Source organism: Schistocerca nitens, chromosome 3 (assembly GCF_023898315.1).
Source record: "Schistocerca nitens isolate TAMUIC-IGC-003100 chromosome 3, iqSchNite1.1, whole genome shotgun sequence".
Classification (NCBI taxonomy): Eukaryota; Metazoa; Arthropoda; class Insecta; order Orthoptera; family Acrididae; genus Schistocerca; species Schistocerca nitens.
Genome location: NC_064616.1, coordinates 792,708,138 through 792,735,295, shown reverse-complemented (window position 1 = coordinate 792,735,295; position 27,158 = coordinate 792,708,138). Strand labels below are relative to the sequence as shown.

The following is a 27,158-nucleotide window of genomic DNA, read 5'->3' as shown; positions in this document are numbered from 1 at the left end:
AAGTCCCATAGTGCTTGGAGCCATTTTAACCTTTTTTTTTTTGGAAGTGTGCACTCACGAACTCCATCCCCTTGCAACCGTGCCGGCGTGCTATCACTGATAGCATAACTTCAGCAGAAATAGTTCAGAGACACTGATACACAAACGCGCAGGAACATAAATACTACAAATAATACTGAGTTCGAAAGGATGGCCCGGGAATAAAGTAGGAGAGGCGATGCACAGAGAATACATTATCACGTGCAGTGCATTTGCTGGGACGGATGTATTTAGTCGAGACACGGCATAAATCTGGTAGCCGCGCCCGTTAAACGCAAGCCACGCGACGCATCGATTCATTAGGCCGGCTTCTTCGTTACGGTCGAGCGACTTCCTAATGAGGTGGAAACTGCCGAGGGGTGGCGGCGCTGGGCGTGGCCTCCCGCACGCGGCAACCCGCGATTGGAAACCGGACGGCCAATGGCAACCGAGAGGGGCGGTGCCGCGGTCGCGTACGCGGTACGCCCCGCGGAGGCTGCGGAGCCAGTGCGGAAGCCGCGGGCGATGTGAGCGCATGGAGGCGGCGCGCAGCGCGTTCTCCATCGATGCCCTGATGGCGCGCGCCGACGCCGCGCCGCCCCCGCAGCCGCAGCCGCAGCCACCCCCGCAGGCGTCGGCGCCGCTGCCGCTGCAGCTGGGTCTGGGGTTGCCACTGGGGCTGCCTCTGCCGCTGCCGCTGCTGTACGGCGCCTGGCTACCCGTGTCGGCGCCGCCACCACCCCCGCAGCAGCCGGCCCCGCCGCCTCCCCCCTCGCACAGCCCACCGGCGCCGGCTCCCGCCCCTGCGTCTGTGCCAGCGTCTGCCGTTGACGGTACCTCCGTCGCAGGTCAGTCCCTAGGCTCGACAAAGAGGGCTAAGCTTGTCCATTTTGGATACTGACTGTGTATTAATTAAATATAAATGGAGACAACCGCGACCAGTCAGTTACTAAATTGTTGTTTATTCCTGTACACTAGTTTTCGAGCATTTTCAGATAGTAGCGAAGATGAATGGTCGACAATAGCTTATTGGGAAAATTCTAGGAAAGTGTCGCTCTTCTATAAACGAGATATCGTGTAGAACATTTATGTGGCCCATCTCGATTACTGCTGGGGTTCCGTACTATGTCGGATTAAAGAAACACATCGAAGTTATTCAGAAGCGTTCTGCTAGATTTGTTACGGGTTGGTCCTTCCACACCCGAGTGCTACGAAAATGCTCAATGATCTCAAGTGGATATCGCTGGAGGTTAGACGACGTTCTTTTCCAGAAATACTGTTGGTTTAGAGTGCCGGCGTTTACGACTGACTGCAGAAATATTCTACAGCAGCCAACGTAGGCCGACATCTCGACTAAAGACAGAGACGGCAAACCAAGAAAATTATGGCGCATACGGAAGCATACAGACAGTCGTTTTTCCCTCGCTCCGTTTGCGAGTGAAACTGGAAAGGAAATGACTAGCAGTGATACAAGTTACCCTCTACCATGCGCCGTTTGGTGCCTTGCAGAGTACGCAGGTAAGTATAGATTTCAGATGGATCGTGCAGGGGCTACGTATTTGTTACTGTAGCGAGATGCTGGTCACTGGCTCTGTGACGAGAAAATGGGAAACACTTCAATGTAGCGCCACGGGTGACTTTTTATATGCAAAAACTAATTTCCTTATTCACTGCGTCAGTATGGGCGGTATTGTTGATTGGTGCAGGGGCTGACAGTTGACCCTCATGCCAGGAGTCTCAAGGAAATGTAGTTCATCCACAAAACACTTGTGCGACCGATTGTCGACTACTGTTCATCGGTCTGGGACACATATCAAGGAGAATTAAAAGAAGAGATGGAGAAATTTCAAGAAAGAGCGACAAGTTTCGTCACGGGATTGATTAGTAAGCTCGAGAGCGTTACGGAAATGCCAAACAAACTGCTGTGGCCCCTAGGTTAGGCGTTGCGTATCGCAGACACTTTTACTATCAAATTTCGTGAGTGCGGTAATGGGAAGGGTCGGGAAACATATTAATTCCTTCCACATACGTCATGCGAAGTTTGTGACGGTGACGAGAGAATCAGAAAATGAGCTAATACCGAGGTTTGTCCACAGTCATTCTTCCCACGTGGCATTCGTGAAAAGAACAGAGAAGAGCTGAACAGATAGTTATAGCCTACCAGGCGTACCCTCCGCCACAGACCGTAAAGTTGTCTGCGGAGTGTAGATATAAGTGTAGATTGTTGACAATATTCACCTGGAAGTTTCCATTTTCATTGCTTGTTTACTGTGTAGCCAATAGGAAATGAAAATGGGTGGAAAGCGCCGGCTAGGTACGAACATCAGTATCGCCCGTGCTGCCGAAGTAAGTAACGTTATTGGTTTCTCGACACAACTTGCGATGTAGCTGTCATTAATGGTGTTGTTGTCATTGGAGAGGGTTGGGTTGGGTTCGTTGGGGGGAAGAGACCAAACAGCGAGGTCATCGGTCTCATTGGATTAGGGAAGGAAGTCGGCCGTGCCCTTTCAAAGGAACCATCCCGGCATTTGCCTGGAGCGATTTAGGGAAATCACGGAAAACCTAAATCAGGATGGCCGGACGCGGGATTGAACCGTCGTCCTCCCGAATGCGAGTCCAGTGTGCTAACCATGTCATTAATGGGATACTCAGTGTGTGGCTCAGTCAGTCCGATCTTTCTCCCACAGCGCCAGTACCCAGCATCATACTACGAAATCAATATGTAAGCCCCGCACGCCCCATCTGAAAATGAACCTGGAAAAGTGTAGAGAAATAAACAAGTATTTGATAAGTGAGTGGTAGCTGTTATCTGTATTTATATTGAAAGATCTGTCGTAGTCGATAAAGTACGACAATCTGGTACTTCTCTGTCACTCGTATCACAGCGGTGAACAGCTATTGTCTGAATAAAATGACGGTGGTAGCTTCCACCTAGTACAAGAAAGGGTTGGTATCGAAACCAAAGAACGGATTTCAAATTTTAAAGGAAACGGCTGTGAAAACGTAACTCGAAATGGCCCAAAGGCATTTATACAATATTGCAACTGCGTCATCACGCTCATTCGCCCAGGTTGCCAATTAGCTGCGAAATATATAAAAAAAACGTAGGGAGGTGGCTCAAAATGGTCAATTATGACAGCAGAAATACGACACTGAGTATGTTATAAACTAGAGCTATAAAACCCAACATATACGAAAACTGTTCGTTATGTGAATGTCGAATGAGGCGTAGGTCCTACTGTACGTTTATAAATAACCTGCAGACGTGATGAAGTGATTTTGTTCTTGTATTTCACAAGAGCTGCAATTTATTTTTTCGTAAGCAGGGACTTTAGAAAGTAAGTTACACATCCCGTCCCACGCTAAGACTATCACACAACAAGAGCGGCGCATTGTCAGGAAAGAGTAATTGTACCGGGTTTCTGCTGCGATACGAATAACAGATGCAAAACACTGTGGGAGAGAAATGGCGCGCCAACTGGAAACACGCTCCAAAGCTGGACTACTTGGGACAACAGATTCTTCTCGCCAAAACGTGTAAACAGTACACGGATTGACGTGGTAACTCTGGCGGTGTATGGACCAAATGCAACGTCGCGTCCAGTCGTAGTGAAATGGTGCCAGAGATGAGGGCGATGCTGATCGGGAAGCGGCCGTGCGATTTCCTGCAAGCTGAAAGAACTTCTGGTAGGAAAGACATTTTCAAACAGTGATGATTTCACACAATGGTTCACAAATAGCACCGTGACCAGGGAGCGGATTTTTATCTTCGAGGAATTGTACGATTGCTAGAATATTCCATTCGTTGTTTATAGAGATTTAGTGACTATGTTGAAAAATAGTGCCACATAACAGTGTCACTTTGAAGTGTAGTGCAACATTCAATAAAAGTTACTTGGACTGTCATAATAATATATGACTTACATTTTGAAGTCCCCTAGTATGCTACTTTATTTTTTCATAGTATTGGGCTGGTGCATAATTTCACAGCGTTTTCCGTAAGTTCAATAGACACAACAGACATACATACTAGAGATTTAGTCATCAATAATATATTCTCCTTCACTATTGACAACATTCTGCCAACGGTGGGGTAACTTTCCCATTCCGCGACTGCAGAAATCACGTGATTTTGAGGCGAAGAAGCTATGTTTGGAGTGCACTTTAATCCGGAAAGGAAATTTCTCGAAGGTTGTTCGGTAGACGGAGCAAGACGTGAAAATCTGAGCGCTCGAGATCAGCTGAATAAGATGGGTGCGGAATGACTTCCAAATCCAACTCCTGTATAGTGATTCTTGTCAGTCTAGCGGATGCGGGCGAGCGTTATTGTAGAGAACCATCACTTCACACAAACTTCCTGGACTGCATCAGCAAGACGTCTCAGTTGTTGACAATAGATGCCAGCAGTGATAGTTATACCTCGGGGAAGCATATCGTAGTACACCACACCAGACGCATAGCATTATCTTTTATGGATGCCGCAAGGTTTTGTACAGGAAGCTGGTGCTTTGTTTGAGCTCAGCCATTCCTTTCTTTTATGTTAGCATAAAGAATACCATTTATCGTCACCAGTACCGATATAGGATACGAATGGCCGGTGTTGTTTACGAGCCAATTGATGACGAGCAAGCAGAAATGCTCATATGTCCACCCGCTGATTTTTGTGATTTTCGCTTTACTCATGCGGTACGGTACCCACACACCCGATTTTTGAGCCTTCCCCATTGCGTGAAAACGTCGCATGGTGGTGGAATGATCAGATATCATCACATTTTCCAGTTCTTGAGTACACTGACGCGGATCGTTGCGCACTATTGCGTTTAAACGATTTTCTCCAAACTCCGTAGGTATCACTGAACGTGGAGAGTCACTAATGTCAAACGATCTTCCTTAAAACGAGAAAACCATTTTCTTGCCATGCTCTGTCGGATGGCACTATCCCCGCACTCGGCGCAAATGTTTCTGGCTGCCTCCGTTATTTTCATCCCTGTATTGAATTCAGACAGAAGAAAACGTCGGAAACGTTCCGATTTATCCGCTTGGCATTCTATTGTCTAGCGTCCACAGCTCCACTAACGATCTCCAAATGACAAAATGATAATATGTAAACTCAAACAGCAACAGTGAAGTACAAATCAAAAATGACAATCGATAAATAAACGCATGTTGCTTTGTCTTATTTATGGTAAAACTGCACAGCTACTGTAATGAAAATGAAAAACTACCATTAGCAAAAATAGAAAGAAAGAAAATGTCCTTATCTGAGGAATATTTCTTAAAAATAAGTTACACATTTCGTAATAATGACCTTAAAATTAGCCTTTGCGCTGAAAGAAGAATTAGGGGAATGAACATAATACACAGAATGGACGAAACGCAAAAAAATATGATCGACAGAAATTTGTAAAATGAGACGTACGGGCGAAAAGATTCAGACATCATATAAACAAAAGAAAAAAACTCTCTCCACATTTACACATCTTAGACGGGAACGACACTATACGGTACACATAATCAGTAATCTTTCAAGTCAGTACCGCCATTAGACTGTTGTTTATTTACAGTGTTACATTTACACTTACACAATCATGATTTCGGCATTTAACATTGTGTATTTTAATATGACAGTGTGCCATCTTAGGCAATTTATAGCACTTAAAACACTTGATAATGGCACTTTAAAAGTCGAAATCATGATTGTTTAAGTGTAAATGTAACACTGTAAGTGTAAATGTAACACTGTAAATAAACAACTGTCTAACGGCGGTACTGACTTTAAAGAAATATATTATGACTGTGGCCCCACATTATGAAAAAATTAGTAATCTTTCAATTCTTCATAGAACAGAAAAGAGGAGCTACATGAAATTTATTTATTAGGTGGAGATTGAGATACGTTCCAGTATCATTTTAAACGAACGAACCTCGTTTAGAAATAAAAAATAAATATAATGGGAACTTAGACACGATTATTCTCGGTGCACAGATAATTTAGGAGAAAATACAGTCCGAAATTTTCTGATCAATGAAGAAACTACTTTCATCTAAAATAATAAAATGTTATCAGACAATGTATCTCTGAGATAAAAATACATCGTACAGTTACATCACAGGTATGTCAAAACAAAATAATGTCTTAGTCCACGATTACCGTTAAAAACGCCGTAAATGTGTGTAAATAGTGTCCATACTGCCAACATACAGGGTGTAACGGACATAAGTGCACATATTTCGATCGGTGACTGAGGGCGGTATTCTGAACAATATTACATCAGTATTTACGTCAGTTGCAAACTAAAAATTATAGCTATTACAAGTTGTACTTTTTAGGTTCGCTACTACCTCCAAGTACACGCAGCAAGAGCAAGTCATTAACGCTTATTTTGCCTTGGGCAGTAAGTCATACGTTGAAAAGTGGACGCGTGGACGCAAAATGATTAGTTTGTACTAACAAGGTAGTCCACTTAGTGTTGCAGTTCCGACCGTTAAGAGAGCATCAGGTAGTAAATTATGTGACGTGTTTGTGGGAAGAAAAGACAACCAACACACTGATTTGTGTACATATTAAAAATATCTGCGCTTAGATCCGTTACATTATGTATATATAAGCCATGCTCGAAACTAGGAGCAGAAAAACAAAATAACTTAAAAAAGATTAAATTGCGGCTCTAGTGGAATACACACAGTACAAATACTTTTCTTATTTGCACTTTTTAGAAGCTGGGGAACATAATATACGAGAAATATTCGCCATAAGTATTACTGCCTTTCTTCACAGCTTAATAACGTACAAAGACGAGGGAATGACGTTAAAAATTCCGAATGCTCTTACATAAGCTGCTTTCTCCTACGCTCCCAAAAATTTCATTAAGTCACAGTTACCATAACACAGCTACGTTGTTTTAAAATATTCGTACTCGAATAATTTCTTTCTACTTTCCCGTCCATTTCAGTGAGCTGTAGTCAGCATGTAGTCTTTCTACAGGGAACAGAGTGGATGCGCCAGGAGAACAGGCTTCAACTAGCGTTTCAAAATCTACTGACAACATTCAGCTGTTGTGGAAGCCGTTACACGAGTGGATCGAGGGGAAGTCACGGTTTATTACTGTATTTAAGTTGCCTCAACCCCACTCTTAACGAACTACCGATACCGAAGATTTCAATAATAATAAGAAATATATATAAATTGTGCCAATATGATAATAATAGTAAAATGGAAATGTTGTGTGGTTAGGGCCTCCCGTCGGGTAGACCGTTCGCCTGGTGCAAGTCTTTCGAGTTGACGCCACTTCGGCGACTTGCGTGTCGATGAGGATGAAATGATAATGATAACGACAACACAACACCCAGTCCCTGAGCGGAGAAAATCTCCGACCCAGCCGGGAATCGAACCCGGGCCGTTAGGGATGACATTTCGTCGCGCTGACCACTCAGCTACCAGAGGCAGACATAATAATAATAATAATAATTATTATTATTATTTGCTTACATCAATTTTTAGCACTTTTTAGCATAACTTTCAAAAAATTATAATTCAAAAAAATGGTTCAAATGGCTCTGAGCACTATGGGACTCAACTGCTGAAGTCATAAGTCCCCTAGAACTTAGAACTACTTAAACCTAACTAACCTAAGGACAACACACACATCCATGCCCGAGGCAGGATTCGAACCTGCATCCGTAGCGGTCGCGCGGTTCCAGACTGTAGCGCCAGAGCCGCTCGGCCACCAGCGGCCGGCAATTATAATTCAGAGATACATATAATTAGAAAAGCATTTGTCCGAAAATTTGGGAAGTACTTGTGTCGCTGCAATAATTTAAGAGCTATAATAGCTACAAAACGTCACAACTTCGACAATGTCCCAATTTAAACGGTATAAAAATGGAAGTGTGCATACGCGTACATTCTAATCAGTATTTCACGTAACGCTACGATCGTGGATACTAGTCTGATGATTGTGTGTATGTGAGCAGGTAAATGTCATTTCCGCCTACATTCGGAAAACTAGCCTTTCTGTAATTTATTTTTGTTCTTAGTGGATCATCTTTTCCTTTGTGTCTCCCCTTACTCAATTTCCGGTGGCTTGTCTGTCCTTCCTGTGGACTCACGAAACCTGCCATACGTGCTGTTTGTACCAGGTACGATCAGCCTCGGCATTTTAGAGACTTAGTATTCGTGCTACTTGCTCTCCGAAAGCTATCCGAAAATTTTGGAAATTAAAATGTTAGATTGCAGCACACACTTGAACAGTACATAAGGACGAGCTCGCAATATAAATATCGTTTTCTTTACGGATAGATGATGACGTCGCTTTGAAACTAGTTAGTGCTAGTAATACCAAATTTGAAAGATTTTCTGCAATCTCAGTATGAGATTATTTGATTGTACGGGGTGTTCAAAAAGTCTCTCCGCAGTGCCGTATGATTGTTAGCCGCGCGTGCCGTATGCCGCAGTGAATATACCGAAATGAAACTCAGTGAAATACAAGTTATTAATTTATTGAATATTCATTTTTACTTACAAATTTTCACATTCAATGTTGAAACTGTCCCTCCCTGTTGTTGAATACACAATTCAATTCGTCTAATCATGTTTCCAAACACAAGCTGTAACATTTCTTCTGTAACAGAAGCAGTGAAAGTGGATATCGCAGTTTTCAATTGATCGATGGATTTTGGACGGTTCTTATAGACAGTTGCTTTCGCTGCACTCCAGAAGAAAAAGTCAGGTGGTGTTAGGTCAGGCGATCGTAGAAGCCAAAGTCTCTGTGAAATTATGCGATCACCAAAAACATCAGCAAGCAGAGACATTGAAACGCGAGCTGTATGGGCGGTTGCACCATCTTGTTGAAAATAATCGTTCAGTAATTCACACAAGTTATCCTATGAATTGGTGCAGAATATCACTGCAGTATCGTTTTGCGTTTATTGTTTCGTTGAAAAATATGGGACCCACAATCCGACTTCTAGAAATTACAATCCAAACTCCTATTTTCACAGGATGAAGTGGTTCCTCATGAATACACAATGGATTTGCAGTACTCCACATACGAGAATTTTGCGAGTTCATAAATGAAACCACGCCTCATCAGTGAAAAACGTTTCATTAAGAATATCCCTTACATTTTGTTGAACGAAATTTTTGAACCATTGACAATAATGCAGTCTCTTGCCATCATCAGTATTTTTCAGTTCTTGCACGACTGTCACTATGTATGGGAAAAGTTCTAATTTTTTCCTTACAGCTGTGTGGGCCATTCCGACACTAACATCGATTTGCTGGGCGAGTTTTCTTACTGACTTGTTCGGACTCATGGACATTTTATCGGAAATATCGAGTAGATTATCCTCAGACAAAACGCTAGGACTACCACCTCTCGGTGCATCTGTCACTGAACCCGTACTTCGAAATTTGTTAATCTAATCTCGCACAGTATCGCGATGTGGGAGTGTTGTCTCTAGGAAAACTGAATTAAATGTTTGACGAACTGAAACTGTGTATTTACCGCCAGATTTGAACACTTGTTCGACTAAAAACACACGTTCTTCAATGGTTAGCATTTTAACAGTGACAAAAACGAAACAAACGAACAAAGGAACTAAAATTTAACGTCACGTCAACACGTAACGACACACACCAACGAAACTACTGACGCTGTCTGAGGTAAACGAAACAGTGGAATGTTGGGAAGTAACCCAGGCAGGCGAACATTCATACGGCACGCGCGGCTAACAATTATACGGCACTGCGGAGAGACTTTTTGAACACCCCGTATATACTCCAGACAGGCACAGTTCCAGGGATCGGTTCTGGTGGTCGGCTCATAGTTTCTTACGGTGTCTGCTCGTCGCATCCCAAAAATCTAACTTGCCACCCCTCATTTTAATGTTTCACAGCAGAATACGTTTATAGTAATGACAAGGAAATTTATATAATGTTTTAATTTTAAAAAGGTACCTTTACAAAGAAAACCTATGAAGTAGCTCAAGGGGACTTGTGGCAGGCTACCCTTCCGATACCAGTTTCCCACCTGCAGGCATCTAGGACTGCTTCGCAGGTTTTCTCTGTAAAGGCACATTTTTAGGACGCTCAGTAAATGTGGGCGGGTGTTTCCAAACTGAGGGGTCTCAGACGGACCCTTTGCCGTCGTAGTCACGCACGTGTCATTGTCGCACTCCACAGTAGGGTGTGAAACAGGAGGGCTGAAAAACCCTTTGCTGCTTCTGATCACGTTCTTATTTCGTCGAATCATTTTGAACGGTTCCTAGTGGTTCCATACTGTATATAAGAACAAAAATTGCGGTCGCGCTGCCCTCTAAATGGGTACAATGGCGTACAATGTCCTTAGGAAGGGGTCGAAACGTCCGAGGGTGTGAGCAGCGTCAAAGGTTGTTGAGGACGTCGTCCTGTTGCTGTAGTGCTGACCTCGAAATGTGCGGGAATCGACGTCGCAGTCAAAGGAGTGATCTATTGACGCCACTTACGCCTCCTCCCGAGGCCTTTTCGTAGCCATTCCGAACGGCAGTGTGTCTGAAATCATTTCCTCGGCCACCCATAAGAACAACGTGCGATTCCAACGCTGGGTGTCGCCGTTCTGATGACCTCCGACGCAGAGGCGTCGTAAGAAGGGCTGAATTATAGGTAGCCGGGGTACGACGACCTTCCCACCTCGTGAGACATTCACGGTGGCGTTGAGCAGAATTCCTGTGAAATTTGGTGCCAGTGTTGCATCATTAAACACCCTTGTGCGTCACACGAACTTCTGAGTTCTGGTCTTTTTTTCCCACATTTGCAGAAACCTTGCTGTTTCAACCGCCGTCGCGCCTCAGGGTAACGTCGCAGCGCGCCTCCTTGTTGACCATTACAGAGGAAGGTGTAGGCACCTTTGAGCCAAATTTAAAACTTATGCATCGCAGTGGAAGTCAATTGCGGGGTTTGAAAAAGTGATCCTTTTCGTGAAGCAGTGTTTAACGAAGTACTGCCAGAAGAAAGCTGCGCAAATATTCTGTCAGATCTTGATAGGATTTGAAAGCGGTGCGTACGTTGCCAACTTACTTTAAAATGTTCAGAAACTTAAATGTTTCGCTTCTCAAAACGAAAAGACATGGTATCTTATGACTGCAACATGAACGAGTCACATCTCGAATAATCCAACCAATACAGATTGCTCGGTGTAGCAATTTCTAGCGATATGAAATAGAACGATCCCATAGGCTCAGTCTTAGGTAAAGCAGGTGACAGACCTCCGGTTCATTGGTAGCGTACTAGGAAAATGCAATCAGTCTACAAAGGAGAGTGTCTACAAGAAACATGTTTTACCCATCGTATAATATTGCTCAAGTGTGTGGGATCCTTACCAAATAGTAACAACAGAGGTACGAAATCTGCACAAAGAAGAGTACCACAAATTGTCACATGTTTTTTGACCCATGGGAGAGAGTCACAGAAACGCTGAAAAACTGAAGAACGGGTAGTTGAAGATACACGTAAATCATTCCGTGAAAGCCTAGTATCAAGCGCCAATTTTAAGTGAGGAACCTAGGAATATACTGCAGACCCTTACGTACTGCTTCCCTAGCGACCGTGTATGCCGTATTTTAGTAATTACAGCGCGCGAAGGCGCGTTAAGTAATCATTCTTCAAATGGCTCTGAGCACTATGGGACTAAACATCTGAGGTCATCAGTCCCCTAGAACTTAGAACTAGTTAAACCTAACTAACCTAAGGACTTCACACACATCCATGCCCGAGGCAGGATTCGAACCTGCGACCGTAGCGGTCGCGCGGTTCCAGACTGAAGCGCCTAGAACCGCTCGGCCACCCTGGCCGGCTAATCATTCTTCCCGTGCTCCCATGGAAACGGAAGAAGGACTACTAAGAGGCGCAAATGTAAAGTAATCTCCGAAGTACACCGAGTATAAATGCCAAACATTGAGTATCTTTGTACTTGACACTCGTATTGGATGAATACAAGAAGTGGCATAATTTACAGTGGCAGTACTAATTCGCGATGTGGGTGCGTTTTCGAACACTTTATGTACTTCAGTGTTTCGATGTTGCGTTGCCACAAGCACGCCTGAAGACGACATTTTATTATTTAGAAAACGATCGTGTAAATAAAATACCATTAACAAAACATGCGAGTAGATTACTCGATAACAGCATATTAGGTACGCGACTGCTGTTTGTGGATGCACATAGTCGCCCCAAAATATGATACCATAGTAGACACTAAACGTAATATAAGAAGAACAACAAACTTTTGAGTTTCAAAGTCAGTGACAGTGGAGATTATTCTTACAGAGGAGATAACAGCGTTCCGGATTTTGCAGGATGTTGAGTAAGGCAAGGCAGAAAGGGAAATAAAGGCTCTCCAATAACAAAAAAACACTGATTTTCTCTAACATAGGCCGAAAATAAATGTATAAGGGGTACTAAAATGAAAACAAGCCATATGGGAAAAAGTAAGTAAACTGTTTATTATTTCAAAATAGTCACCATAATACCTTTATCCCACTGTGAGGCAAGATGGTCAGTGCCTTCACGGAGAAATGTTAGCGGTTGTCCACGAACCACGATTTTACCCAGGCGTGCACATCTTTATCCGAAGCAAATGTACAACCACGAATGTCTTTGTTCAGGGCTCCAAAAATGCGGAAACTGCATGGGGAGAGATCGGATTGTATGGAGGATACGTTAGGGCTTCCCAGCTAAACTTCTGCAGCGTAGTCGAAACAACAGGCATGTGTGCTACAGGAAAGTCACGATGATCTTTTTCTTTGATTGCAGTGGCCCGCTGTTTATTGAATGTCTGGAACACGGTGCCAAATTAATGCTAGCGGTATGCGGACACTTTGCAAAAATTGAGACACGCCATCAAGTCCAAATGCCCAGGAATGTTATCAGACTACATCATTCAGTGGCAGGATAATGCCAGGTCACGTGTTACCAAAGGTTCGTTGGCTACGTTGCAGATGTTTCGTTGGGAACCCCTAACACACCATACATACAGCCCCAATCTCCCCACATGCTATTTCCACATTTTTGATGCCCTGAAGAAAGACATTCGTGGTTTTCGATTTGCTTCGGACGCAGTCACGGGGTGCAATCACGGTTCTGTAGGCAACCGCAAATATTCTTTCATAAAGGCAATGACGGTCTTGTCTCCCATTGGCATAAGTGTATTTACAGTTATGGCGATTACTTTTGAAGTAATGGAAAGGTTACTGGTTTGATAGGACGGTCTCTTATACTACAATAAACAGCAGTCCCTACTATTTATACGACTGACAGCCATAGTTTGCAGATATGCAGCTATTCACAATGATAGTGAAATACTAAAAATGATGAATGCACACAACTACTGTACAGCGTGTTTAAGGTAAAGTGTTTCTCTCTGTAATTTGCGAGATAATAAGTGTAATAAGTGAACGGGATGTTTATTTAGATAGGTAAAGTAAAAAGAATTTACTCTTTGTGCTGCGAAAATCGTCTGTTTAGTTATTTTCTTGAGAGTTACAGAACCGAGTTATAATTTTTTAAATGTAACATTATTTTTCGGGTACCGTACCTCAATCGGCAAAAACGGCAGTGGCGTATTACACGGCTTAAGCTTAAATCTTAGTAAAACAAATCTAACGTACTGTCAGCTAAAGCACTAATGTGATGGAGTGCACTGAGATATTGTATTATCCGTCTGTATGTCTGTCTCTCTGTCAGTTCGATTATTAAGACGCCTTTTACTTAGCAACGGGTAGACGTATCAATTGAAATTTATGTCGCATATCAGGAGCTACGCTCCCTTGGCGGTGTGTAAAGTTTAAGATCCAATGTCAGTGCAAATAAAAGATACGGCCATTTATGTCACAAATTTCAATACCCGCAAACTCACTCATCAAGATTGTAGGGTACCCCCCGTTGCCCTAGAATCATGAAATTTGACAAGAAGGAAGATTTCACAGAACAAATAAAGAAAAAATTCGAAAATTGTTAATTTGTAATAATGCTGTAAAAATATTTTTTTGCCTTTTGTCTGTCTTTCCATATGTTAAGAGCCCTTTTTCTCAGGGACGTATAGAGGTATCAAGATGAAATTTACGTCAAATATCAAGTCTACTGTCCCTTCTTAAGCTTCTAAGACAATGCATTCAAAAGACACGATCGTCTGTAAATATCCATTTTTCTCAGGAGCGAACAGAGGTATCAAGCTGAAATTTGTATCAAATACTAAGGTTTACGGTTCCTTGGCGATGTAAATAATTTGATCTTGTAAGTCAATGCAGTCAAAAGTTATGGCCATATATGTCACATATTTTGAGACTCGCAAACTCACTCAGCAAAACCTATAGATAACTATTTATCTACATGTCGGGCCCTGTGCACTAGTGGAGCCGGCGCGGTAGCTTAGCGTGTTCAGAGGGCTGGCTGCCCTCTGCAATAAACAAAGCTATTCGACAATGAATTTGAAGGGTTGCTATGTGACATCCGCCTAGACCAAACGCCTAGAATAACGACGAACAAAATGAAAGAAAGTGGTGGACCACGGGCCAGAAAATCGAGAGGTCGCGGGATAGAATCTCGGTCAGACAACGGATTTCTCAAGTCTTCGTTTTAAACTAGCTTATACCTGTAAAAGATACGAGGAGTTTCCAGAATTAAGAAGTGATTCAAGTTCCACGTTATGCTGTAAGTCCCCTTTTCCTGGCTAGATAACACTAGGGTAGTCGTCGAAGTGGCGTCCAATAGAAAGACCTGCACCGGACCATTGAACCACACGAAATGATTATGATTATTATTATTACTACTATCATTATTATAATTTTTATTATTATTATCATCAGCTTGTACGGAATCCTCAGAGCGCGAATCCTAAGCTTTCTTTTCCGGTTTTTTTTTCTATCATGTAGCTGATATACTTAAAGCAAATCAAATTTATATAAATATTACTTAGGGAGCTAGAAACGTTCAAGTATTCTGGAGTAAATGCAACAAGTTGTACATAATAGTCTGTCTTCAGATCGATGTTCTGGTGGCGGAATGTTCATTTAAGTGTACTGTTCAAACGAGTGCTCACTTTCCTGAATGCGCAACTCATTGCACCTTCTAAACGATCTGCGGACAACGTGTGACAGCAAATAAGCTGACGTTGGTGACTGAAAAACGGGCGGAGATATAATTGTAATTGGAAGAAGAAATCAGTATTTACTTCCAGGCTCGGTATAAGGGCGTAGACCGGGATATAATTTTTTTTAGCCTAATTTTTAACTGTCATAAAACGTTCCTTAGAGAGTCTCTTTTTAAGATTCATTCATATAAAGTGTGACAAAAATGGTGAAATGTGTTGAAATCGCGTTTTACTGCATGGGGTTCAGGCGCGTCCGACCGCTCGAGTGCATCAGATGTAATTCTACAGTAGTTAATGACGGAATAGGGATCCTGTTAGTGTCGGATAGTATCACAGAGGTCATTAGTATCAACTCAAATACTATTCTCAATACGATTACCCTTCATAGCATGAATCGTTTATGGTAAACAGTCTGAAAGCACGTGCTTGCCTCGGGTCTGTTTAACTTGTAATTTCGCTTGCTTTTCATATTAATTTAAACGTGAGTGCTTGAAAGTGACAGGCAGACTTATTTATACGGACAGAAAAAGTTTGAAAAATAATTCCAGTCCTGCAAAATGTTTCGATTGGTAAACAGAAGCCAGTTAATCGTTATAATTTCGTCAAAATGAGAGTGTTTCGACATTGACGTAAAAGAGGCCAAGTGTACGGTGTTGGCATTGCCGATTAAAGCTCTGTTCAATTTCAATATTAAAAACAACTTAAAAATTTAAACACTTGTTTTTTCAAAAAAAAAATTTTCAATTTATTATAAAGAATGTAGCAATTAGCCGCGGAAACATAATTTATTTGTCTTATTGCAAATCGATTTCGACTGATATCAGTCATCATTTGTCCTAAAACAAATACAAGAGACAAAAGTCGAAATCGATTTGCAACAAGATAAATAAATTATGATTCCCCGACTGGTTGCTACATTCTTTATAATTTTATATTCCACGGTCGCTGCACGGAAAGGGAACCTTATGGAGCCCAACATTCAAATCATTTTTCAATTTGGCGGGAGCAATAACTCATGAAATACGAATGCAGTTACATTATACCTTTTTGTGACTTACGAATCGACGTTTTTTCTACCGTAGTACGTAGCATATTGGCGATATATTTTAATTTCAATTTTTGGTGCACGTTTCTCATAACGACTTTTTTGTCGAAAAAATTGACTTTTGTTTCAGAGTGCCGTCATTTTGTTAGAAAAACATTGTTTAAACATCCCTACGTACTACGATAGACGTTATCAGTAGTTTCGAAACAGTTATGGAAAGTTTGTTCTAGGCTGAGAATTGTGGCTTTCAGACCTCCCACCAATCGCTCTCGCACTCCGGAAAAGCCTTTCGTCGATGTCGTGTAGTCTTCTCTGAGTGCAAGTTTTTGTACTTAAAAAATACGTAATATAAATTTTAGGGTGTGCAGTAAAGGTCTAAAGTCAGTTTTGTAGTTTGTTTGTTATTTTATTGAAAAAAATCGTGAATATTGTTTCCAAAATCGAGCGTCACCATGGTCTAGCCCCTAAAGGTCGCACGGGATCCGTAGCACTAATGAACTATTTACCAATATGTAAGTCTACTTACACTTTATAATGCATTATTTTACTTACATATAACGAGTGAAGGTAACGTCTAATAATATTTTATTTTACTTATTTCAACAAAACAGTTACTATATAGTTTTAAGCACAATCGTTACAGTCTCAGTTCCGGCTTATACAAACAGGAAGAAAGCGGAAGACCAAGTTTACATTATAACACTACTATCATCTGTAGATTCAATCATTAGCCAACTTTTTAAAATAAAAAACGCAGTGAGGGACTATTATAAATAAAAATTATCATCTTGTAATGGAATTGCATGATGTACTGAATGTTCTCGTTAATTATGTGGATTACCACAATTTTCGATCGCGTTACTCGTAGCACGTCCAAAAAAGTGTATTCAGCTTGCCTTTAATGATAAACCTCCATCACAGAGGTAAAATAAAATTTAAATCCACGACAAATACTTAGGTCGTTTAGGAACAGAAACCAAGTGACCAGTGTGTTCTTACTCTTTTTCGTTCTTTTTTTAAGTGGAAGGACTGAACTAATCGCTGGCCAAGATTTTTACCACCCTTAGAATTACCTGCTTGCAGCACTGACAGTTGCCCGCAGATGTAGGCGCTGACTCTACCGACTCTCCCGGTATTAATTATAAATTAGTACAGAGCACCTTACAAACTGAAATGCATAGTATTATAAGCTTTGACCTCTGGACATAATAAAATTTCGTAACACACTCCACACGACTATGTGACACAGCCCAACGTTGCGAAAGTCTACTATACGTTTTGCTTAGCGGCGGAAATTATCTTCCACATGCTGAGCACCACATTTGACGATAATGTTGATGATTAGTGAAAACCACCACAGCTGTATTATTTTACATCAATTGTATTAAGACCTGTTTCGTTTGTTCATCATCATAAGGTTGCCAAGCTATGCTTTTAAATCGCTACACGAATGATCTGCTTGTCGTATGTGATGTTAAACAACAAATCTGCCTACAGCTTGGCGGAAGAATGGCGATCAGACAAGGCATGCGGCATACAGTAAACGTGCTACTGTACGCAGCATGTTTGCTAGCCATACTCCAGCCAGACGGTAGACAGAATGTTTTGGATTTGGTCTCTAACTTTACATTTTTTTTTTTTTGGTCATCAGTCTACTGACTGGTTTGATGCGGCCCGCCACGAATTCCTTTCCTGTGCTAACCTCTTCATCTCAGAGTAGCACTTGCAACCTACGTCCTCAATTAGTTGCTTGACGTATTCCAATCTCTGTCTTCCTCTACAGTTTTCGCCCTCTACAGCTCCCTCTAGTACCATGGAAGTCATTCCCTCATGTCTTAGCAGATGTCCAATCATCCTGTCCCTTCTCCTTATCAGTGTTTTCCACATATTCCTTTCCTCTCCGATTCTGCGTAGAACCTCCTCATTCCTTACCTTATCAGTCCACCTAATTTTCAACATTCGTCTATAGCACCACATCTCAAATGCTTCGATTCTCTTCTGTTCCGGTCTTCCCACAGTCCATGTTTCACTACCATACAATGCTGTACTCCAGACGTACATCCTCAGAAATTTCTTTCTCAAATTAAGGCCGGTATTTGATATTAGTAGACTTCTCTTGGCCAGAAATGCCTTTTTTGCCATAGCGATGTCCTCCTTGCTCCGTCCGTCTTTACATACGACAGCCATACCATTTGTGTAATGACTGAAGCACAGCTCAGCAGCCTGATGATGTTCGACGAATGAAACCGCTCGTAACACAATAAATATGTAATAATACAATGGAGGTGGTTTTCATTTATCTTAACCTTAGCGGCGGAAGCTCGAAACCGATACTGGGATATTCATTGGAAGAATTCTGTCGTGTATGAATGGTTTGAACTCAAGCATGCATAAAAACCTTATAGAAATACGAGGGTTATTCGAAAAGTAAGGTACGATCGGTAGCGAAATGGAAACCACAGTGAAAATCCGATGAAGTTCTGCACAGGTGTGATGAGCAGTGTCTCTAGTATGCCCGTCGATCCTGTTACGTGGTTCTTTCTAGCTCTTAGCACACTGGGAGCACATAAAGATACCTAGAACAATAGTGTCTCCCGCCAAGTACGAGGACCTGGTGAGAAATTTCGCCTGAAGCTATGCAGCCAACATTATATAACTGTCGTGCAGTTTCTTCTTCAAGACAATTCTCAGCCGCATTCTGCAGGGGCAATGAAGATGCTCCTGCATCGTTTTCAATTGGAAATGTTTGATTACCCACAATACAGCCCGTAATTGTCTACCTCTGAGTTTCATCTCCGCCACACACCGTCAGGTGGCTTGCGGAGTATGGAAGTAGATGTAGATGTAGATCTCTGCTCACATGAACCGCTGGCTATGAAGACAACATTTTGGCACAGACAACGAGCTCTATGCCAGCGTAGAGAATTGGTGGAAAGCACTGGCAGCTGCCTTCTATAACGAGGGTATTGGAAAGTTGGTACAACGCTACGACAAACTTCTAAGTCGAATCGGCGACTATGGAGATAAGTAGTTGGAAGTTGTAGCTAGTTGTTGAAAAAAAAAAAAAACAACAAAAAAACAGTTTTGATTTTCACTGTGGCTACCATTTCGTGACGTATCGTTCCTTACTTTTCGAATAGCCTTCGTACATTCAAACATGATACACACATATGGCAAAGACTGAATATAAAATTAAAGAAAGACACGTAAAACAGCAATGCAAAAATAGCACTCAGTAAGTAACCTTAGCATACACAAATAACTGTCAGACTTTTAATTATGCTATTTCGTTTAGAGCGTGCATCGTTCGGTACGAGGTTATTTCAACCATTTAAAGCAAAAATTCTTCAATATTGTGATGCAAGTTCGTAAAAATGAACAACATACTGTAGTAGCACACAACATGTAAATAACAATACTGCGCCAATTTGTAATACGTGACATTAATGAGGTAGCATAGCGACGAATGTATTCTTCGAACGTTCAAAAACACACGTAATGTTATGAGTACTAGCTATTATCTCTGTTACTTTAAAAATAGTGCCTAATCATATGAACAGACTCCTAAACAGTATTATTGTTTTCAGTAAAAGCTGTTAGCTATTAATTTTTCGCCAAAAACTGGGCAATCAAGCTGCGGGGCCGCTGACATCTGTATATGGATAAACCGCTTACGATTCATTCACTTTTTGGCGAAAAGAAGTGGCCATTAATGTTATTTGTGCATAAATTGTGAAGACGAAAAAAGGAAATGCTCCAGCTTTTTCTTAAATACAACAGGGTATGAAATTTGTGTGTGATCTGATTGTTAGACTCTTCCGCCAAAACAGTGATCAAGAAAGAGTTTGAGAACGTTTTATTTTATCGATGGGTAGAGACGGAATACTGCATAAGTGAGATATTTGAGTTGTGTTTATACTGAGAGGATATTTAAGTGAGCTGTGAAGCAAGGTACTTCGGGGCATCCACACTGAGAACCTGATGAAAAAGTCATAGCATAGGCTTACGGTAGTCGTGCAGTTTTTCTTGCTGCAACCTTACAAAATGCGTGCGTGTGCCACTTAAATGGTCAAATAGGTAGATATGGCAGCTTAAGGCACAGAACCACTTATAGTTTGCTCTAACCGTCTAGACGTTTCACTCGTCGAAGTGTGCTGGTTCACATCGAAATTGTGGAAACTCGGCAGAAGGAGTGACTGCACAAGTTTCGGTTTCACTTATGTTCCGAAAGGTTTGTAGAGCATAGATCTAATCGAAAGTCTTCGTGCTTGTGGTGACAATGTTCTCAGCTCAGATGAGGTGCTTATCATTGGCAAGCACTTCATATTCGACAAATTGTCTCTAATGAAATCGTCGTCGACAGCCGTCGAATCCTAGCATTTAGTCCCTTTGGAGTGAGCGCATTTTAACAACAGCTACAGGAAGCAATGGGACTCGTTGCATTATCGCCCACCGTTTCTTTTTACGGAGAAATGTAAAAGAATGTCGCGTTCACCGCACAAAGTGACATCAGAGAGGATGTTGTAACGCAGATTTTCACCTTTTTCGAATAAAATTCTGCACAAGTTAAAAATTTTCGGAATATTCAGAGAGTTACTGCTACATCAGTATAACGAATGTAAACAAAATACTTGAAAACTGTTCAAACAAATTACGGTTTGCAGCCGGTCGTCGTTCGCTACCTCGCACGATATTTCAACGGGGCACCATCCAGTCACTTGAAAACTGTCTTCAAGAGCGGTTCGAGGCTATGTACGTGGCATCAAGGGGGGCTCTGCATTGTTGCTGAAATGGTGTGCTACCCGAGAAAACTGACCCATGAAGCGAAGTAAGCACAGAGAAAGAGATACGAAATACATTATCGTAGAAAGAAAACTTGGATTCCTGGTCAGAGTGGTAGCATGATTACGTTTACTTTTCAGACCAACAGGTTCTGTTGAATTCTCCGCTCATTTCGTAAATCAGAGATCGACTGTGAGTGCTCTATCAATACGTAATAGTTTTCTGGCCCTTTGTTTATCATAACCTAATTCTTCACATAATAAAAGTTTGAGTTGATATAAAGTGACAAATTTTCGGCTGTTACATAAAGCTGCTTGAAATTAACAGTCACTTTTCATATCAATCTTTTTACTTGCAGTTACATTATCAGCTTTCTCAAGTTTTTGTATTTAGAAATTATCCCCAGCATTACTAATATTTATTGGAAGTTAGAAACACACCTTATTAGCAGTGAAATAATAGGTTCTGTGCGGGATAGGTGCAATAACCTATTCCTGCAAAGTCTCATGGGAGAGTACTGCTCAATTTGTTTCTCGACACTTTCTTTGAAAAGTCTTCTGAAAGGATTGAAGTACCACAGTCGGAATAAAGGTCCAAACAGTTCGATGCAAGTAATTTGTTTCATCCAAAAGACGACGTTTTAATTCATTAGAACAACGGTAACTTACGATGTACTTTGACCTGGAAAAATCCATGTCCAGGTTTGTAATCTATGATCAAAATGCAACCTCTCTGTTTATATGTGTGAACCATATTCTGTAGGATTTTGATGTCACATTTGGACTGATTTCTGTTTTTGTATGGTTCTAGCCATTTTAATCCCATATCAACCCAGTTAAAACTAATAAATAATAAACACGATAAACATTTGCATACGAACACAATCGGCGTCTGTGAGGTCCCCACTTTGTATTTTGACCGACTGAATCTCACTGAAAATTGGCCTTCTGTGTCATTGCAAATTGTACAAATGATCGTTTGATTTATTACACACTTAGTAGTGGTTATTGACGTCATAAGAAAGACATCACAAGCCACAATAATAGATAAAACCACCTCAGCTGAAGGTGGCAGTTGTGGAGGATTGTTTGTGTGGTAGGCAGAGTAACGGCAGCAGCAGTTTCAGATGATCAGAGTCAAATAAACAGTATGGCACCATCACTGATGACAGCAGACTGAAGTGGAGCACTCTGTTGTTTTGTGCTGAATGATAATAAACAAACATTATACTAAGTTCTCTTTTATTTTTCAGCCATTTAAAATCACCTCAGACGTTCGAAATCGTAGACCTAAAGCCCTGGACGTAACAAATCAAAATAAGTATAAATATGTCCACGAGAGCTATGGATTGAGATTTTACTGATGAGAGCTTACTTTTTATGCCAATACAACTCCGTCAATCCTATCTGGTAAGGCTTACATACCGCACAGCAATACTGTAGCAAAGGACAGTCACGTGTTGTGTAGGCAGTCTGTTTAATGGATTTGTTGCGTCTGTTATGTATTCTGGCAATAAAACGCAGTCTTTGTTTCGTCTTACCCACAATATTTTCTATGTGATCGGTCAAGTTCGAGTTGCGGGTAACTGCAGTACCTAGGTATTTAGTCGAATTGACAGCCTTTACATTCATGCGATTTACTGTGTAACCGGAATTTAACGGACTGCACTTAGTACTCATGAAGACAACCTCATATTTTTTATTATTTCGGGTGAACTGACGGTTTTTAGCACAATACATATGCTAATGAGGAGGTATTGAATAGGATTGGGGAGAAGAGAAGTTTGTGGCACAACTTGACTAGAAGAAGGGATCGGTTGGTAGGACATGTTTTGAGGCATCAAGGGATCACAAATTTAGCATTGGAGGGCAGCGTGGAGGGTAAAAATCGTAGAGGGAGACCAAGAGATGAATACACTAAGCAGATTCAGAATGATGTAGGTTGCAGCAGGTACTGGGAGATGAAGAAGCTTGCACAGGATAGAGTAGCATGGAGAGCTGCATCAAACCAGTCTCAGGACTGAAGACCACAACAACAACAACACATATGCTTCGTTTAAATCATTTTGTAATTAATTTCGATCTTTTGATGATTTTACTGGACGGTAAATGACAGCATCATCTACAAACGGTTTAAGAGGTGTGTTTAGATAGGCTCATAAATCGTTTATACAGATTAGGAACAGCAGAGAGCCTACAACACATCCTTGGGGAACGCCAGGTGTAACTTCTGTTTTACTCGATAACTTTTCGTCAATTACTACTAACTATGACCTTTCTTACAGGAAATCGCGAATCCAGTTGCTCAACTGAGACGAAATTCCACAGGCACGTAATTTTTTTAGAAGCCACTGGTGGAGGACAGTATCAAAAACCTTTTGGAATCTAGAAATGTGGACTCCATTTAAGATCCCTTTTCGATTGCGCTCATTACTTCGCGCTAGTTGTGTTGCACAAGAGCGAAATTTTACGAATACGTGCTTATTGTGTGTCAATAGATCGTTTTGTTCGAGGTAATTTCTATTGTTCGAAGGCAGTGTATGTTTAAGAATCCTTCTGCAAATTTAGGTCAGTGATATGAGCCCGTAATTCAGAGGGTAACTACATGACGATACGTTCCTGTTGACAACATCATCGTCAGTGATCAATTTGAGTGTTGATGATCGTATCCGATAAATCTTTTACATATTATATTGAGAACATTAGAGGTCCCATTACGCTTCCACACCCGGTGTTATTTTCAGTTCTCTTGAACTTTCGCCATCCTTTGTAAGATAGAATCAGATATTTTTAAAGAGCGTATTCTGATTATCAATTAAGACTTTGGTAGAGTATCAAACCCCCGTCGGAACGCTAGAAAGACAAAATATTCCTACTCACCTTCATCTATTATTTGCAATATATTGTGTATAAAAAAACTAGGTGTGCTTCCCAGGAGTGGTTTTTCTTGACTCGTTGAGAGAAACGCCTTTTCCGCGAGGAGAGTGCTCTGGCTTAGAATTAGAATACATTCGAGAATCCTCCAGCAAGTGTCAGTTATATTGGTCAGAAATAAGGTAATTCTTTCTTGTGTTCTTATTGCAAATCGGAGAATCTACCGTTCTTTGCCGCTCGGGGTAGCCGTGCGGTCTCAGGCGTCTCCGCACACGGTTCGCACGGCTACCCCCGTCGGAGGTTCGAGTCCTCCGTCGGGCATGGGTGTGAGTGTCGTCCATAGTGTAAGTTAGTTTAAGTTAGATTAAGTAGTGCGTAAGCCTAGTGACCGATGACCCCAGCAGTTTGGTCCTATAGTCCTTACCACAAATTTCCAATTTGCACCGTTCTTTCTGATTCCCGTGGGGTCTTTCGACAAAATTAATCTAAGATACATGCTGATTCCGCAGCGTTATCAATGTGAAGTGGAATAAATGTGGTACAGGTCAGGACCTGGCGCTTTCTTCGACCTGAGTATCCTCAACCGCTCTTCAATACTGCGAGTACCTATTTCACTCTTTCATTCGTGGTTATTCAGGACGATCGAACATTTGTATGGTAGTATCTTCATTCATGAATATATTTTTAAATGCGAAATGTAATCTTTCTCTTATATATCTCTCTGTTGTCCTCATTTTCAACAACGTATTGATTCACTGGAAATTAGACGGAACGTTTCGATCCATTCACTGACTTTTCATAGAAATTGAACGTTCGACTATTTTAAGGTAGAGCTATCTTCAATATATGACTGGGGAAATTATTGCAGGTTTCATATATACTTGCTTAGCCCTTCTTCGAGAGTCACGCATTGTCATTATTTTTTCTCTATCAGTTTCGATACATTCTGTTTTATGACGAGAGTGTAGCGATCTATGTTTTCGTAACATTTGCCAAATGGTAGGACCAGACGTTGGTGGAGGTTTGACGTTTTTAGTACTTGGTACAAGTTTGTCTCAAGCATGATTGAAGATGTATTCATGTTAAAACCATAACTATTCTGCGAATGTCGCATTTGTTCAAAGGACATTCAGTTCTTTGTCTAATTAACATGTTACTAACTAACTGTCTATTCTACCAAACACAAATATTCTCCATAGCTATTACAAGTGGTGGGCTGTTAGACGTTACTGTAGTATAGGAGCACTGAAATGGCTCTTAAATTGCTACATGAAAAATAGCTGGCACTACACGTGCGGTTAATTTCTGTGAGGATATCGCGATACTCATCTGCTTTAATCGTGGAATGCTCTCCTGCAACAGGGCTGCAAATGATAATGATGTTTCTTCGCTTGGCTACGTGCCAGGTGATGGTACGGTATTTTATGTTTTATCGTCCGTAAAACCTACTTATGCAAACAACAAAAGATGCTCGGAGGTTCGAAGGAAGCAAGAGAACAAAAAATGGAACAAGACAACTATTAAAGAGAAGGAGAGAGTTTCAGTTACTTTTTTGGAAAGTAACTGAACGTGTTGATTTAAATAAAAGCATGTCTTCAAGATACAATGAAAATTTGAGAAGAGAAACTGCTGGAAACAGTAATACTATGAAGAAAACAAAATATATTCTGATTTTGGGTACACATAACCTTTTATCATTTCAGATGACAGGTGGCACTTTGATGAACAACAAAATGCTGCAAGTATTTAAAGATTTCTTTAAGTTTATAAACAGTTCAGGAGATGAATCAGAAACAAAGAAAGCTAACAATTAAAGTAACGGCATTTTTTAAATAATTTCAGATTAAGTGCATAAAGATTTTGCTCTGTCAAAACTGAGTAGCCGGATAGAGGTGATGTAATTTCCATAGAAAGTTTTTAAACTAGAAGGAAACAAATGCTAAAGCAACAAATAAAATCATGTACTGAACGTCAGAGTAGCAAACGAATTCTTCGAATGCAGTAATTATTTTACTTCACATGAAAGAAGAAAGATGAGAAATAAAAAATCTATTGGCCTGTCAGTCCCTTCTCCGTGATGTAGAAGATTTTCACCAAGTCATCACGAAATACATTGATGAGACATTCAATTTGAAACAAGAAAAGGGAAAAAAACCGTTTAGAAGTGGATATACCATAATGAGCAGTTTACAAGTCGTGAAGGGAATTATATAATGTAGCACTGAGTATGAATTATCGCTATGACTTCGATTCATAGGTTTTCATAAATCTTGCAACTCGGTTTCAACAGAATGTTTACTAACAGATATGAGAAACAGCGCATTGATTTTGCCAATGTTAGTATGTACACATTAATGCCACATCTTCCGTTACATTTCATTAGATTAGTGGGAAGTTCAAAGGAGGAAAGGATTCATGGAGAGGGATCGGTATTACTAAAACTATGGTCAGCAGTCATCAAGAATAATTTCACGTCCTCAGAGTTGGAAAACGAAGAAGGAACGCGTCTTAATAGTGCCTGATGACATTTTACTATTTGCTCAAGTGCACTTAAATGTTAACAACGAGTGGGAAATGTTAATGAGGCAAGTTATCAAGCTATGATAGGACTTAAATTTTTTGCAATAAGCACATCGAAAAGAAAGAAGTATGAAGTAACTAGAATTAGTTGATTAGTGTTAGTATTTAGAGTGGCTGAGAGCAAAGATTGGATGGACAGGAAAATAATTAAACCGGTGAGTAAAATGGTGCGATGTGTTTTAGATAAGTTTTGAAAATTGGTCTGCCACCAGGTCACTGATTCGTTGACTTGTGAGGGAGGATAACAGGCGTAGCACAGCGCTCCATTCCAGTCCTTATCAGCATTTCTCCTGCGCAGGAGAGCTTCTGCAAAGTTTGGAAGGTAGGAGGCGAGGTACTGGCAGAAGTGAAGCTGTGAGGATGGGGCGTGAGTCGTGCATGGGTAGCTCCGATGGTAGAGCACTTGCCCGTGAAAGGCAAAGGTCCTGAGTTCGAGTCTCGGTCCGGCACACAGTTTTAATCTGCCAGGTAGTTTCAGCAGTAGACCAGCCTACAGTGCGGTTCCGGGCTGTCACGGATGCAGATGGTCGTCACAGTGAGCAACGCTTGTAACATGGAACGTAAACGTAGTTCGCAGTTAACAAATACCGCCCTCTAATGTGGTAATTAAAATGTGTTTCTTTCGATGGTTTATTTTTTTAGACTGGCAATGGCAAGGAAAGCGTTTCTGAAGAAGAGAAATTTGTTAACATCGAGTATAGATTTAAGTGTCAGGATGTCGTTTCTGAAAGTATT

General features: G+C 41.1%; 1 protein-coding gene across 1 annotated transcript in view; it reads left to right on the top strand.

The window, feature by feature from the left end:
- The first annotated feature begins 376 nt into the window (after positions 1-376).
- Positions 377-27,158, top strand: part of LOC126249430 (homeobox protein Hox-B4) — a 413,208-nt gene continuing 386,426 nt past the window's right edge. The window contains exon 1 of the mRNA XM_049951082.1: positions 377-866. Within this exon, the coding sequence (XP_049807039.1) occupies positions 377-866 (490 nt within the window). The remainder of the gene's footprint in view (positions 867-27,158) is intronic.